At 36.9% G+C, this 15,977-nt stretch overlaps 1 protein-coding gene across 4 annotated transcripts in view; it reads right to left on the minus strand.

Annotated features, from left to right (window-relative positions):
* Positions 1–15,977, minus strand: part of SMG1 (SMG1 nonsense mediated mRNA decay associated PI3K related kinase) — a 107,557-nt gene that overhangs the window by 71,352 nt on the left and 20,228 nt on the right. For 2 of the 4 annotated variants that reach the window (XM_077906751.1, XM_077906749.1), the window contains exons 2-6: positions 6,014–6,177; positions 5,342–5,497; positions 3,426–3,562; positions 1,998–2,056; positions 776–989 (exon numbers count right to left, since the gene is read on the minus strand). In XM_077906751.1, the coding sequence (XP_077762877.1) occupies positions 776–989; positions 1,998–2,056; positions 3,426–3,562; positions 5,342–5,497; positions 6,014–6,177 (730 nt within the window). Of the gene's footprint in view, positions 1–775; positions 990–1,997; positions 2,057–3,425; positions 3,563–5,341; positions 5,498–6,013; positions 6,178–10,108; positions 10,167–15,977 lie in introns of all 4 variants that reach the window. The other 2 variants (XM_077906752.1, XM_077906750.1) reach the window with 2 other exon arrangements.

A 15,977-nucleotide genomic window follows, 5' to 3' on the forward strand; every position in this document is an offset into this window, starting at 1 on the left:
ATTTGAAAATGTTCAAAATAAAAAACTATGTGCAGAATAAGTCCAATTTGGTGTTATGATATTTAGTTATAATTTTCTGACTAGTTCCCAAAATTTTTCATATAACCTCTATAATCAATAAAAATAGTTATATTCAAAAACAGAATATAACTGTTTTTTAAAGCGACTTAAAGCATCTCATGAATTGTAAAGAGCACATATAAATGAAAGATATTTGACACTCTAAAAACATATCAAACCCTAATTTTTAAGAACATTGCTTAATAAAAAATTTAATTGCTTTAACTGAAAATGATCTTTTAATATATACAGTTACACAAAAGTGAAATAAAACTAAGTAGGGCCAGTTTTCATTTATACAAAATTATTTTATATCATTTGGAATAAGAATTTCTGACATTTTATCAAATCTAAAAAGGCCTAGAATGAGTTGTGTTGTTCAGTTTTTATCTCCCTCAAAAAAGTCAAGTCCCCTCCTATCCAGCTGTCCTCACCAAGTCTCTATTTTAAAATGTACAAGTGATTCTAGTACGAAGCAAGTTCAAAGGAAAGGTTCAAAAAGCAAAAAGAGAAAAATCTTATTTTAAGTCTACTTTTAATTTGTACCCTTTAACTCAAACTCAGAAAGAGAATTGTTATGTCTATCATATTTACTATCAGGAGATAACCCCTATTCTAAGTTTACCTGCTCCAAGTTCCCTTCCAAAAACATTGCTGGAAAATTGTTAAGGACAATTTTCTTCCCAAATACATCAATTTTCCCCCTCAGTCTTACCTGCATTACAGATGAAAAGGCTTTCTTTTCTCCCACAGTCTCTAATGCTTTGTAGGTGGCACATAAGTAGAGTAGTTTAACTTCATCTTTTGCAGATGAGCTAAATTTGCTAAAAATCCATTTGAAGATCTTCTCAGCCTCATAGCTCAGAGAAGCACAAAGAAGGCCAAGACAGCAAGCTCCCTCCTGTCTCAACTCCTGAAGCAATTTGCTACTGTGTTTATTTCAATGCAAACAAAACAAAACACACAAAAGGCTTAAGCTTTCAAAGATGACAAGAATGACACATTTTACAAAAGAATGTCTTCAACGATTTTTTAAATTTTCTATTCAAACTACATAAAAGATTGAAATTTTATCTTTAAATATGCTCTCTACTCTCTCTATCCCGCAGTGCCCAAGAGTACCTTTGTTAGACATTAGATTTTCTTTTACAGAATCAATTATTCACAAACAGTAAGGAAAGGCCCAGAAATACTAAAATTTAGGCTTCAAAATCCATCTCAAGCTACATTAAATAATCCACAGAAAAGGGCAGCAACAAAGGACCAGATAAAACACAGTACAAATAACTACATATAATGTAGTATTCAGTAGGTAAGGACTATAAAACAGGAAATGGTACTAGTTAAAGCACAACAAACTTAACAGGATAACAGCACTGATTTAAGTATATTAATAACTATATAAAATGAAACCATCAAAAAGCAGTAAGGTTTGTGACCTGCTGAGATGAGTTTTTGGTGCTTTCCAACACTGCAATTCTTTGAGAATCCCCACACGAAGAACAGACTGCACACCTTTGTGGAGAACCCCAGTAGCCTCGTAGTGCAGGTGGTCTGAATGCACTGTTGCCCAAAGAAGGAAGCTCCCTTTCACCTCTATTCTCTAAGCAGTTTCAAAATTCTCTAGTTTACAAAGTTAATTGCACTCATTCATTCATGCCTGTATTAAGAGTTTACGGCATTCCACAAGTCAATGCTCAATTACTCCGTCATGTTGACAAATAGAAAAAAAGGAAAAAAAAGGCATTTCCTTTCAAGTGGATTCCATTTGTATTGAATAATTAACATATAAATACTTTAACACAGATAAAGACAGCAGGAGAACCCAGTGAAACATTAAGCAGATATTCATAAATGCAGCCACCAATGGGTTTATCTTATATATTTCTAAATAATTTCTAAAAATATATTTGTCTTAAAAATTACCCATTACTTACCTTTCATTAAGCACATCATGTACAGCAGCCAAGATATTATCCAATTGTTTAACTAGTACCTTAAAAAAAAATGTATAAAAACTTCAAATTCCTATACTTTCAATAACATTGTGTACTTTTTACTTGTGTTCCCTTCCAAATTCTAATCAAACAGCACATCTTCCTTTTCTTATTATTCCCAGTCCCCAAATAGCACAGGAGTATTACAAATTTCTTTCCAGATTCCAAAAGAAATTTATCCATTCCTATGTAATGCCATGATCATCAAAGAAAAAAATAAACTCAAAAAGCTTGTTTTATTTACTCCAAAATGCATTAAAAAGAGATAGACTGATAGATGAAGAGGTGAACAGATTCATGACAAAGCAACACGATAAAACGTTAGTGACAGAATTTAGATGTCAGACATATGATACTCAATTTCAACTTGCTACAGATTTGAAAATTAAAAAAAAAAAAAAAAGACTTGAAAATTTTCAGGGTGCCTGGGTGGCTCAGTTGGATTAGGCATCTGCCTTCAGCTCAGCAGGAAGCCTGCTTCTCCCTCTCCTCCCTGATCATCCTCTCTCTACCTCTCTCTCTCTCTTAAAATAAATAAATACAATCTCTAAAAAAATATTTTTTTTTCATAATAAAATAGCGCAAGGGAGGGGGCTGGGGGGAGGCAGAAAACCTGCATTGAATCAAGCATTATTTGGCTCACCATACCATTCTCATGAATTTTTTTCTACATCATATCAAGTTCTTAATTTCACATTAGAATTACTCAGAGTGGAAAGAAATCTTTAAATGCTCTTGAACTTTTTTTCTTTCAAGAGTTTTTCCATTTATTTAGCCTTGATCATATCTACCCATGAATAAAATACATACTCTCCAATTCCAATTCCACATACAAAAAACAAAAACATACAGGTGTCTGAGTGGCTCAGTCGGTTAAATGTCTGCCTTCGGGTCAGGTCATGATCCCAGAGTCCCAGGATGGAGATCCCTCCCATAGAGTTCCTTCCAATGGACTCCCTGCTCAGTGGGGAGTGTGCTTCTCCCTCTCCCTCTGCTCCTCCCACCAATCATACTCTTTCTCTCAAATAAATAAATAAAAACTTAAAAAAAAAAAAAAGACCTAGTCTGCCCTGGCATACAGAAAATAAACTTCTGAGGACAACGGAATAAAAAATGTTTTAAAGGTTAAAAGCACTTTATTATAGAAGACAGCAGTGTGGATCCACCAATGGCAGATAAATTACGTATCAGGGTCATCAAATTATCAATCATTATAAATATAAGCCAAATTAATAACCTAGAATAAGGAACCCTTGTAATTTTTCTTAAGAAGCAAAGCAAAGCTTTTCCCTTTTTAAACTACTCTAGATAGCATTATCTACTTTATTATGGAAACACAAAAGTTATCACAATGTCCAGACTACTCACCAGCTTATTTTCTGGTTGTTGAATAAATTCTTTCAACTGCTTTACAGTAGCCAGTCTTCGGTCTCTGTCGTCTTCCCGGGTGATCCTCCGAAGAAGATTTGACAGTCGAGACTCCTCAGAATAAGACATCGATCGCTCTGTGAAAATAAACACGTTACCCATTGAGTATAAACAGAAATGTTAGAGCCCAAATATTTTAAAGTACATCAAAAATCACAGTCCACTAAACAATAAAACTTCAACTGAATGCAGGTCCCATCGCACATTTTGTCACGATAAGCCAAATTCCAGCAGACTGCAAGGCACAAAGCAGAGCCTCAAAACAGAGAAACCTAAGCAAACACTTCATTCCAGAGGACCAGCTGAGAGAGAAAAAAGAAAGGCTTAGAAATTACTTTCTTCAGATTTGTTCCAAACTCTTTTCAATATTCAGGTAAAGAATATGAATACAGGTAAAAGACTTCTACAGGTTAGGGATAAGTCCAAACCAGGCAGAAAGAGGCTATATGCTTCTGTTTCTCACTTGGTATTCAGTGGAGGGAAGTCTCTTGTTCACATTATCATTATTTTCCTAAGACAAAGCTTTTGTGAACTGCAATCACACATTCAGTTCAGCAAATGTCTAATTACCACCTACCATGTGCAAGGCATGATGCCGCCAGGGAAGTGGCAAACCAGAACTATTCTTCCCTCTATTTTTTCATGACAAGAACAAGCAAGAATGCTCAAACAATGCTGGACATTGCCAATAAAAATACATTTAAGTACCAAATTTTTTTTTTTTAATTTTTAGCTGCGCTATTTAATGATTAACCAATGTGCAAGAAAAACAAACCCTATTAAAGGATTTGATAGTTTAATTTCTCTCTAAGGCATAGAAAAGATTTAATAATAAAAGAAATTACAACATCTGAGAGAAGGAAAAAGATTCTTTTTCAAATCCTTAGCCCATTGAGTATTTTAGTAAAGACGGACACAAAAACCATCATTAGGTTACAAGCCAGGAAATCGAGGCTCTGTTTACAATTCTGCCACTAGCAAACTACTGAACTCTGAGCCTCAGAGAAGAAAGAACTGAACGAAATCAGCTTTGGAGTCACTTTCTAACTTATATCATACCAAAGCCAAGGACTTCAAACACTTTTAAGAAACAGCATACCCTTTAACTAGTGGGTCCACTTCTGAAAAATTTATTCAAAGGAAATATTTTTTTTTATGCAAAGAAAAGCAGCTATGTACATAAGGATATTCACCAAGATACACAAAACACAAACATATACACACGCCCCTGTGGAAGCAAATGATCAAAAACTAGATGTCCAAAGACTGAGTATAACCAACAAAGTATGTAAATGAGAAATCCTGATTTCATACTTAGCTTCACAAACAAAATAAATTTCTCTTTTAGAAAAACAATGATCATTATCTTTAATCACCTGATATTCAAGGCACTTTACCTATACAGTGAGGCTGTTATAAGACAGAAGGTGGTTATCATCATATTTAACTTTAGAAAAGCATCCACTCCATTTATACCCATATCCCCTATAGATCCTAGAGTTCAAGGACTTGCCACAGAGGAGCCCACCATACACTAGATGTTCATTATCCACTATGATCAGGAAAATCATTTCTTTAAATCTTATCTAGTCTTCTAATCTTATTTTAAGAGACTTCCCTAGCAAGTATAGCCTAAAGAAGTATTAAAAGCTTTCCTGTGAGAATTTAGTCTAAGAAACAGTTCATGAGAGGAAGAGTGCAAACAATTATCACATGTGCATGTTTTTCAACTCGAAGTAAACGAACGAACTCTTTTGTGTGCCAAGTATCAGTAAGAAATGCGGTGTCCAGGAAAAGAGAGGATATGGGTATTTGTGGAGGCATCTGTGACTAGTTCCCAGTTTGCCCAATCTTACCCTGTGATTTCCTCATGTCTTTGATGGCTAACGCACGACTGCCATGCTGAATACTGGTGAACTCAGGGCTGGTCACATTGTTAACCCTCAGCTCTTGCCCCAACGACTTCCGACCATAAGTATTTTCCCCAGATCCTCCATTGACACTGTAGCCACCTAAAAACAGCAATATTTATATTATTTTAATAGGGCTCTTTGCTTTACTCAGTCAATTCCTGATAGTTTAGGATCTTACTACCTATCTGCAGATCAACCAGCCTTTGCTTTTCCTACTCTTCCCTTGTGCTGCCTGTTTTGAAATCACTTTGTTAATTTTGTTCATCCATGGAAAATAAGAGAAATGTAAACTTAAGTCAGATTTTGCACTTTAAAACCTTTAGAAGTCTAGAGGAGAGACCGTATCGGGAGACCTCAGCCTTTGTGATATTTTAGGCGGCATGGAAACTGCCTATTATATTATAATGTATGAAAAGAACACTTACAATTTTTTTTAATGAAGGGTGTAAAATTATTATGAAGTTTCAAAAACAGCACTGTATGTAATATATTATTAAACATATAGAAAGAGAGAAGTAGGGGAGAAAGAAAGGGAAAGAAGAAGCAAGGGAAAGATTGGTAGTTAAAAAAACAAACAAAAAAACATGCCTCTAACAACAAAGGAAGCATATATACCCTTTTCGTCATTCTGTATGTCAGTGTGGACTCTGGTATCATCGTGCCTTTGCCGAGACACCACAGCTGAATTTGAAGGTTGCAGTCCATAAGAAGATGACCCACCCCTATCTCTGGATGAAGAATATTTTAAAGTATCTGGGTCGGCTGATGCACTATCAGTTCTGTAAAGAGAGAAAAGTATAAAATTAAACTTTAAACAAATATTTGCAAAACCCAAATCATCAATCTTTTATTCAAGCCTCTCGTACCACTCTAATTTTTAAATCATTACTACTACAAATAAGCACTGCAATTACTAATAAGTCAACAGGGAAGGGACTGTCAATGAATGAAATGCCAGCCTTTCACCCCCTCCTATTCATTAGACTCATTCAGAAATATAGATAGCTACCAGGATCAGAGTGACCAACTCATCCTGCTGTGTTCAAGAGTTAACAAATTTTAGCAATGAAAATCCCATGTCCATGGAACCCCCTTCAGTCCAAGGCAAACTAAGACAGTTGGTTACCCTGGTCCAGGGTTCTCTTCACATGATTTGATAAAATGAAATCACTCTTCCTCAGTTGTCCTCAAAGGAGTGGTTAGTCAGTGGAAAATTACAGTCTTCCCAGTCATAAAAATGAAAAGCACTGGTAACATATGAGGCAGGGGCAATGTGGCATTCTCTCTCTCTCTCATCTGAATTCCTAACTTGATTATTTGGTGGGAAAGTAAATTACAGAATGATATTTGAAAGCAAGCTTGATAGGTTATAAAAACACTTAGCTGGAAAGTAAGATTATTTTAATGTACTGGAGACTTCATTGAAGATTCCTTAACTGTAGAGACTATCAATTAAAATTATAAAAATTGAGAAAAATAAAATATCAAGAATCCAATAATGCTGATTGAAGGTTGCAGTCCATCATCTTTTTTTTTTTTTAATTTTTTTTCCATCATCTTTTTAAAAGTCAAGTACTGTGGAGAATAATCCCTGATACTTGGCCACTAATAAACAAGTGGTGCAGCACCAGGGCAAAATTAGTCCTTATTCTCATCTAAGGATCAGCTCTACGATTCAGTGTCCTCATCAGTACAACAAGGAGCTGAGTTTCATAATTTCCCACAAGTCTTAGTCTTCCAACCATCAAACATAAAGCATGAAGAAATAAGACAACACTCCAGCAGCATATGAAAAATACCAAGAAAAAAGCTCCTGTCCTATTGATACTATTCTGAAAGGAACAACCTTCTGAAAAAAAGCACTTTTATGGTATGTACTAAAAACATCTTCTGAACCCACAACCATTTGGGAAACTGGAACACACTGGCAAGAGCAGAAACTAGCCTGTTCCTTGACCCTTATGGCTCCTCCCTCTTATATAAAAATGGCTTCAGGGATGCCTGTGTGGCTCAGTGGTTAAGCATCAGCCTTCAGGATCCCCGCGTGGCTCAGTGGTTTAGCGCCTGCCTTTGGCCCAGGGTGTGATCCTGGAGTCCCGGGATCAAGTCCCACATCAGGCTCCCTGCATGGAGCCTGTTTCTCCCTCTGCCTGTGTCTCTGCCTCTTTCTCCCCCTATGTCTATCATGAATAAATTTAAAAAAATAAAATAAAAAAAGCATCAGCCTTCAGCTCAGGGTGTGATCCCGGGGTTCTGGGATCAAGTCCCATATCAGGCTCTCTGCATGGAGCCTGCTTCTCCCTCTGCCTATGTCTCTGCCTCTCTCTCTCTGTGTCTCATGAATAAATAAAATCATAAATAAATAAATATACCTTCAATGTTTGTGTATATATTTCAATTTATCATTTTTCTTTGCCCCACCCACAAAAATATTAAAGATGAAATCTGGCATAAACTCAGACAACCCAATCTATACTTACTGAAACTACTATTAATATAAAATGCAAACAATAGGTCCAATTAAACTTGGTTAAGTGGTACAAGTCTAAATTATTCCTAAAGGCTCTCAAATGGAAACTTAGTAAAATTCCATGACCCTAGCATACAAAAATAACTAAGGCTCTATAATAAAATATCTCCTTCAAACATATAAGGTTCACTTGTCAATAAAACTCAGTATTTCCAATAGATGAAAAAATATAATTTATGGAATTTTAAGAAAAAAATGTACGGGAATTTTTTTCTAAGCATACTAAATCTATAAGCATTTAAATATCATTAACACTAAATAGAACATGAGAGCTTTTTAAAATGAATGTAAGGACATCTCTCATATTTCTAAAAATAGCACATTAAATGCGCACCTACAATAAACCATAATATACCATACCTTCTGAAAGGGAACTAAAAAATAAAAGAGAGCTTAATAAGAGCTTTTCTGAGAGATTTTGAACTTGTGTTTATGTAGGACACCTAACACAACCTAGATAAGTAAACCACTAGCAAATGAATGGATACAAGATTAATGAAAATCTACCAACATTTAAACATCTTGAATTTCCTGTTTAAATTATGTTTATATATATCAATATGCTACCTTTACTACTAAGAATTAAGTATTTGTATCATTTTTCTGGTGACAAGGCAGTAAACATAAGGCAGCAGAGAATATGGGTTAAAAAAAAATGTATCTGGGCTCAAATCCCAGCTCTACCACCAAAAAGATTAAGTGGTACTTTGCACAAGATACTTAATCTCCAAGCCTCAGTTGTTTTCTGCGTAAAATGGGGATAATACCTATCTCACATGTACAGTTGTAGTGAGACTTAATAAGATAATAAATTCTTAAGAAATACTTAGCTTACAGGGTATGCTCAAAGTTACTAAGACTCTGGGGCGCCTGGATGGCACACTCGGTTAAGCATCCGACTCTTGGTTTCAGCTCAAGTCCTGATCTCAGGACATGAGATTGAGCCTCATTTTCAGCTCTGCATTCAGGGCAGAGTCTGCTTAAGATTCCCTCTCCCTCTACCCTTCCTCTCAGTGCACTCATATAAATAAATCTTTTTTAAAAAGTTAATAAGACCATAATACTAAACTCAAGATTTCCAGTCTAACAAATATATAAGCAGTTCAAGAGCATAGGAATACAATCAAAACAAGCTTTCATACCCAATATACAGCAGCTGATTTTAAGTTCTTCAATGAAGAAATTAAGCATCTCCTACCAACAAATCCATTTCTACCTATGAAGCATTTGATTTCAAACTAAACTGGAAAAAAAGAATGGGAACAAGTTCCCAGTTTATTAGAAATACAGGTTTTTGGGCAGCCCAGGTGACTCAGCAGTTTAGCACTGCCTTCAGCCCAGGGCCTGATCCTGGAGACCCGGAATCGAGTCCCACGGCAGGCTCCCTACATGGAGCCTGCTTCTCCCTCTGCCTGTGTGTGTGTGTGTGTGTGTCTGTGTCTCTCATGAGTGAGTAAATAAAATCTTAAAAAAAAAAAAAAAATACAGGTTTTAAAATACCATGAGTTATGAACACCAAGGTTTTTTTTCCCCCTGAGTTTGGGTTTTCAGAAATATCACAAAAAAATCACTGGGGTTAGAACTACTGTCTCAGAGCTGTCTAAAAACTCACTAGTTACCAAGTTCTTTAAAAACAAACTGATCATTTCCAACCAGAATTCAGGTTATAGGTAGTCTGAAGTACAGACTATAATCAAAAGCACAAAATGGTTCAACATTTAAATGAAATCTTGCTTTTTTTAATATCAAGACTGCTTAGGTCTCAAAAAAAAAAAAAAAAAGTCAGTATCAGGTTGTTAGCACCAACACCACCGCCCAGTCCAATAAACAGAAAACTTAACGAACGGAAATTAGCACTTAAAATGAGGCAAAGGCACAAAATAGATTTGAACTCAAAAAGGCAGGTATAAATGTTAAGCCAGTTATAAGGGCTGAAAAAACTCTCTCATCTGCCAGAATTAGTGTCTCAGTTTAGTGATAAGAGAAAATGTATCTGTTAAAACTAAGAATCACACACACTAGCAAGGATCAAAAATACCTCCACAACCCCTTTAATACTCTAAAAATATTATGGAGAGAGAGAGAAAAATAAGAAATGCATAAATTTCCCCCAAATGATTAAAGTGAAGTTAAAGCCTGATGTACATGCCACATGAGAGGTAAGTTTCTAAAGCTCATACCTCAAAAATCGCATACTGTATAATATGGAGCCTTTGTGATGTTTTGCATCAAGTCAATCTGTAAGACAGTAGTTACAATATTAGTGAAGACAGTGGGTTAAAACATTTGTTGTTCAAACATGAAGCAAATATCATTCATGGGTTAGGTGCTTTTAGTTGTACTATGGTCCTCTAGGGTTCATATGTTGAAGCAAAAATTGAGATGGAAAGCCACTCTGTGCCTTTGAAGATAGAGAGGCTTAAGGTGGCAACCAAAAAACTTTTTAGTACCGAAGAGAATTTAAATGTTAACTATAACATACAAATCACATGCAAATATAGTTACCGCTCATTTAGTTACCTATTCTCAGTATACAGAAAACATAATAAATCTGAGAAGTCATTTATTTGAATGACCCAAATCCTCAGACCTCTCATCAACAATCCACCATGTGCTAGGGGATAGTACCTCCTGGCTACATGTGGTTTCATCCAGTTCTTGTAAGCACTAAAAAGCAACCAAAAAAAAAAAAAAAAAAAAGCACCACTCTGGAAGTATGAAGTCAGGGAATTCCCTATAAGGAAGCATTTCCATAAAGCACCCCAAAATGACTTGATGCAAACACCACACCTAGTGGTGCCACTGAAATAAGCATCATATTGCTTCAAGTTGTTTTTAACTAGGCTTATTAAGGGATTTTGCTCTCACAGTGAAATCTAATTTGTAATGGATATCAACCAGGAGATGAGATTTGCACTAAAGCCAATGAGGTGGGAATGCATTTATTCTCTAAAGCAATGGTGCGCAAAAATAGTGTCACTGTCATAAAGTAGTTGTAGAATATGCTGTGAGTTTTTCATTACTGACAGTTAATACCACTTGAAAATGATTTATCTTAGAAATAAGTTCAACGTTATCCCTATGATGCCTGTTACTCACCTGGATTCTGATAACGCTTTCATGAGGAATAGAAGAAAAGGTGAATCTCTGCACTAAAATATGAGTCTATGGCTAAAAAATTCATTTGGGAGGTTCACGGACTTCATTATTTGAAACTCTTCCCACAAGAGAAAACAATGAGTTCAAATTTAGTAAAACAGAACTGAACCATCATGCCAAAATTATGAGCTTACATCAGTTTTGCAACACTGAAATATTAAGTTAATATAATTTTTTTAAGTTAATACAATTTCTTGATGAAACTTCCTTAGCTACAAGTATGAAGTGTATATAATACCAAATCTTAATTATTTATGGGTTCTTTGTTACTGATTTTCAATCACTAATCAAACTCAACTATATAGCAATGTAGACTCAAAATATGAAAATACATTTAACTACTTTTGCAAAATTGTAAATAATTTTGCCATGACCAAAGGAGGTCTGGCCTTTACCCTCAGCTTCTGGCAAGTAATCTCTAAAGTCTTGGAATGTCATGCCTAATAAAAGTGTCCTTGTTCACCTGGGGGCTTTGAGCCACGCCAGAAAGTAAAACAATGTGATTTATGAGGGTGAGGGGGCTTTAAGTCACAAGAACCAGCTCAACCTCCAGAAGGGCTGGAAATTAAGTTTATGCATGTGGGCAGTCGATCATGGAGTCCCAATAAAAAACTCTAGACACCAATGCTAGGATGAGCTTCCACGGTTGGTAATATTCCATGCATACTGTCTGTCACACATCAACACTACAAGAGTAATACTGTGTTCATGACTTCAATAGGAAACTACAATTGGAAGCTCCACATTCAAAATTTTCCTGGACTCTGCTGGATGGGCCTTTATCAGTAGCTGATTTTAATCTGCATCTTTTAGCTGTAATAAACTGTAACCACAAGTAGAACAGCTTTCATTGAGGTCAGTAAGTCCTTCTGGTGACTTATGCAACCTAAGAGTAGCCTTGGGGACCCCTGTACTTGCAAGTGGTATCAAGTAAGGTTGGTCTTATGGATCATGCTCCCTGTAACCCTGCATCTGCATTTAAAAATCACTGAATATGCTCTAACCCAAGATTTTAAAGATTATGAATTTTGTTTTTTAATAACATCTTTAGGAAACACAGTAAAAATGTGACTTCAGTATAATTTTCCTTCCAAGGAATCTCAAACAATATTTATTGACCCTCTAACCAAATTAATCAGAAAGGACACACAAAGCAACTCTAGGAGGGTACTACATCAGATTTTAAGCTTTGCTTCATGCGCACAATTGTCCTCAGTGGTAAAGACTAGTCAACATACCACTCCAGGAACTTCTCAGACTACAACGGGGTCTTCAATACTGCCTGTGTTGCCCTAGATAGGGTTCTCTCCTTACCAAAACAGTTTGCAAACTTTCTGCGCCTTCCTCCTTTCCCCAGCTCTTCGTACATGAGCTTACACATTCCTACTTCATGAGAAATGCAAGCCATTCTTCTAACAGCACTCTCAATAATAAAGGCTAACAGTTTTAGGGACGCCTGGGTGGCTCAGCGGTTAAGCCCGGTTAAGTGCTTGCCTTTGGTTCAGGGCGTGATCCTGGAGTCCCGGGATGGAGTCCCACATCAGGCTCCTTGTATGAAGCCTGCTTCTCCCTCTGCCATGTCTCTGCCTCTCTCTCTGCCTCTCGTGAATAAATAAATAAAATCTTAAAAAAAAAAAAAAAAAAAAAAAAGGCTAACAGTTTTGAGCTCTAACCACATCTGGTAAGCAACTTAGCCAAGCTGTTTACATATATTTAGTATTTCATCTCATCTTCAACATAATCCTATTATGATCATTAAAGATAATAAATGACCATCTCACAGATGTGTTAAGTTTCCATAATGATGACCGAGTGCTATACATCTAGTAAAAGGCAGAGCAAGAACTCATTCAGTTCTGTTTAACTTTCAAGTTCTTCAGCACTCCACTAGTGCCTGCCAACTTCCTTCCAGTAAATCCACAGATTCATCTACATGTTCACACACAGCCTTTCTTCCCATCACCCTCACATAATGGAACAAGTAAATGTCCCAGCTACAGCAGCCCTCTGAATCTATACATTCCCCCTATTTTCTGAGGTATGCTGTGGATTTCCCGCTTTCCTACTGCTCATCACTTAGCAACCCTTGAGTCTTTTGTTGTTGTTAAAGGAAAACAACAACAAAAGTCAAAATCTTGGGGACTCAGTCACTAAAGAATGCAACTCTAGATCTTGAGGTCATGAGTTCAAGCCCCACATTAAGGCATACTCAAAAAAAAAAAAAAAAAGCAAAATTTTAATGGCCTTTTTCCTTCTAATTTTCATTGTCTAGACTCTTCACAGCCAAAACGCTTGGAAAAAATTTACCTTCCTCATCTTAGCTCACTTTCAATTCACTAACCTGGATTCCACCATCAGCACTCCAATGAAACTGTTCCTGCTGAAGTTGGAGCTGCCACTTGTGGCCTACTTGTCCCTAAAATTCCATAATTTTCAGTTCATCTTGCTCAATGTTCACTAATAACTTACTTTTGACACTTTCTCTCTTAATACCACTCTAAAGTTGTTTTTTTTTTTTTAAGCAACTTTAATTCCAGTAACTGTCTACTTTTTCCCAGTCCAAATGAAGTCCTTCTTCACTTCCTTCTTTCAGCTTAGAGTTCATGGTCTATCTTTTCAATAACACTCTTGCCAATCCCCTTAAGCTCTTTTAGTATTTTCCTCACACAAATCTGTTAGAACTCCAACCTTGGACAAACCCTATTATCAATTACCCATCATTCATAAGTAAGCACCACATCCCCCAATCCTCCAATGTTCATCTCCCATTCTCTTACAAGCATTATCCAAACCTGCCCCATTCTCTTCAGATTCCAAAATATTCTCTTAAACCCCCTACACACACACAGACCTTTTCACATTCTACTTCACCAAGAAAAAAAAATACCATCACACGTCTGCAACCAATTCTAGGCCTTGATTGGGATTCCATCTACTTCCACCTTCTCTTAACTTTGCAAATATCCTTTTCTACTTTCCCATTGAACTGAATCTTCTCTTTACACATGTAAAATGTTGATGTCTCTCATTTAAAAATACAAAAACAGGGATGCCTGGGTGGCTCAGGCATGATCCTGGAGTCCTGGGATCAAGTCCTACATCGGGCTCCCTGCATGGAGCCTGCTTCTCCCTCTGCCTATGTCTCTGCCTCTCTCTCTCTGTCTCTCATCACGAATAAATAAATAAAATCTTAAAAAAATAAAAATACAAAAACATTATTTTAAAAAATATTAGAAAACAAAGAGAAAAACTCCATCAATCCCGCATGACCCTCCACCAAACAATCTGCCTTCGCTCTCTGCAAACAAAAGAGTTGTCCCCTACTCCCCACCCTGTTTCTTCACCTCTACTAGCTCCTCAATCCACACTGATACAACTTCTGCCCCATTACTTTCTGCAAAACCAACTATGTAGCTCCAGGTTGCTAAATTCAAGACATATTTTAGGCTTTATCTTACTCATCTTCTCAGCAGCTTTCACAGGGCTACGTAGAGTTAAGCACATTGTGCCTTGTACAAAGGTACCTTGCAGAGGAATGAGGTAGGCTGAATGAAAACCTCCTTTTAAAATTCTCACAGGGACGCCTGGGTGGCTCAGCAGCCGGGTGTCTGCCTTTGGCTCAGGGTGTGATCCCGAGATTGAGGATCAAATTCCTCATCGGGCTCCTTGCCGGGAGCCTGCTTCTCCCTCTGCCTATGTCTCTGCCTGTCTCTCTGCCTCTCTCATGAATAGATAAATAAAATCTTTTAAAAAAGAAAAAAGAAAAAAGAAATAAAATTCTCACAATAATCCTCTGTGCTGAGATCCTGAGAAGTCAAAGTAACCAGATTCTTCTCTTCCTTTGGCTTATGGGATGTTAAACTCTGTATTTCTTCCTACGTGGTTCTACTTTCTTAGGAACCTTTGAGGGCTTGCTCAGCCTCCTCTACCAAACCCCAAAATCTTGAAGTTTCCCAAAGCCTGACCCTAGGCCCTCTATACATCTCACTTTGTACTCTCCCACTCAATCCATGCCAATGGCAATATTTGCCACCTGCATGGCATCAACTCCTAAGTCTAGCCCTCCATCATTGATATCTACTCTGAGGTCTATACCTATGTACCCAGCTGTATAAAATTAAACAATCTCAATATTCTAATGCCTCAAACATAACAACTGGCTCCTTTCCTCCTGGAATTCCCATTTTAATAAATGATGTCATCATCTAACCACTACTTTCTAATAAACAGCACTATTTGAACAGTCAGGCAGTATGTTTCCACTTCTAATCCTCATCTCTATCCCATCTCTCCTCCACATGCAACATTAGTGTCATAAAACACAAATCTGATATCCTCTCACTGCCCTTATCATCCTATGTACCTTCCTTCCCTTTATAGCTAAATCTCTACCAATCACTCCTTTTACACTCTATGCACCATCCATCCTAATCTTTCATTGCCACAGGAAGAATCATCTTGCTCAGCCAGCCTGCCTGGAATGGCTTTGTCCTCAAACCTTGCTGAACCTAGCTAATTTCTCTTTATCCTCCAAGCTTCAGCTTTCCTTTGAAAATTCTCTGACTCCCCTGAGTCAGGCCAATAGTCCCTGCTATATATGTGCTACCAGAGAACATAATAGTTTCTTTAGCTCTTACATCATTTTTTAAAAAGATTTTATATATTTATTCATGAGAGACACAGAGAGATAGAGAGGCAGAGACACAGGCAGAGGGAGAAGCAGGCTCCGTGCAGGAAGCCTGATGTGGGACTCGATTCCAGAACTCCAGGATCATGCTCTGAGCAAAAGGCAGATGCTCAACCACTAAGCCACCCAGGCATCCCAGCTCTTACCATTTGAAAAGCTTATTTAACTGTTTTCTGCCACGAGACCGTAAATACCAAAAGGGC

The sequence above is a fragment of the Canis aureus genome, chromosome 8, assembly GCF_053574225.1.
Source record: "Canis aureus isolate CA01 chromosome 8, VMU_Caureus_v.1.0, whole genome shotgun sequence".
Taxonomy (NCBI): Eukaryota; Metazoa; Chordata; class Mammalia; order Carnivora; family Canidae; genus Canis; species Canis aureus.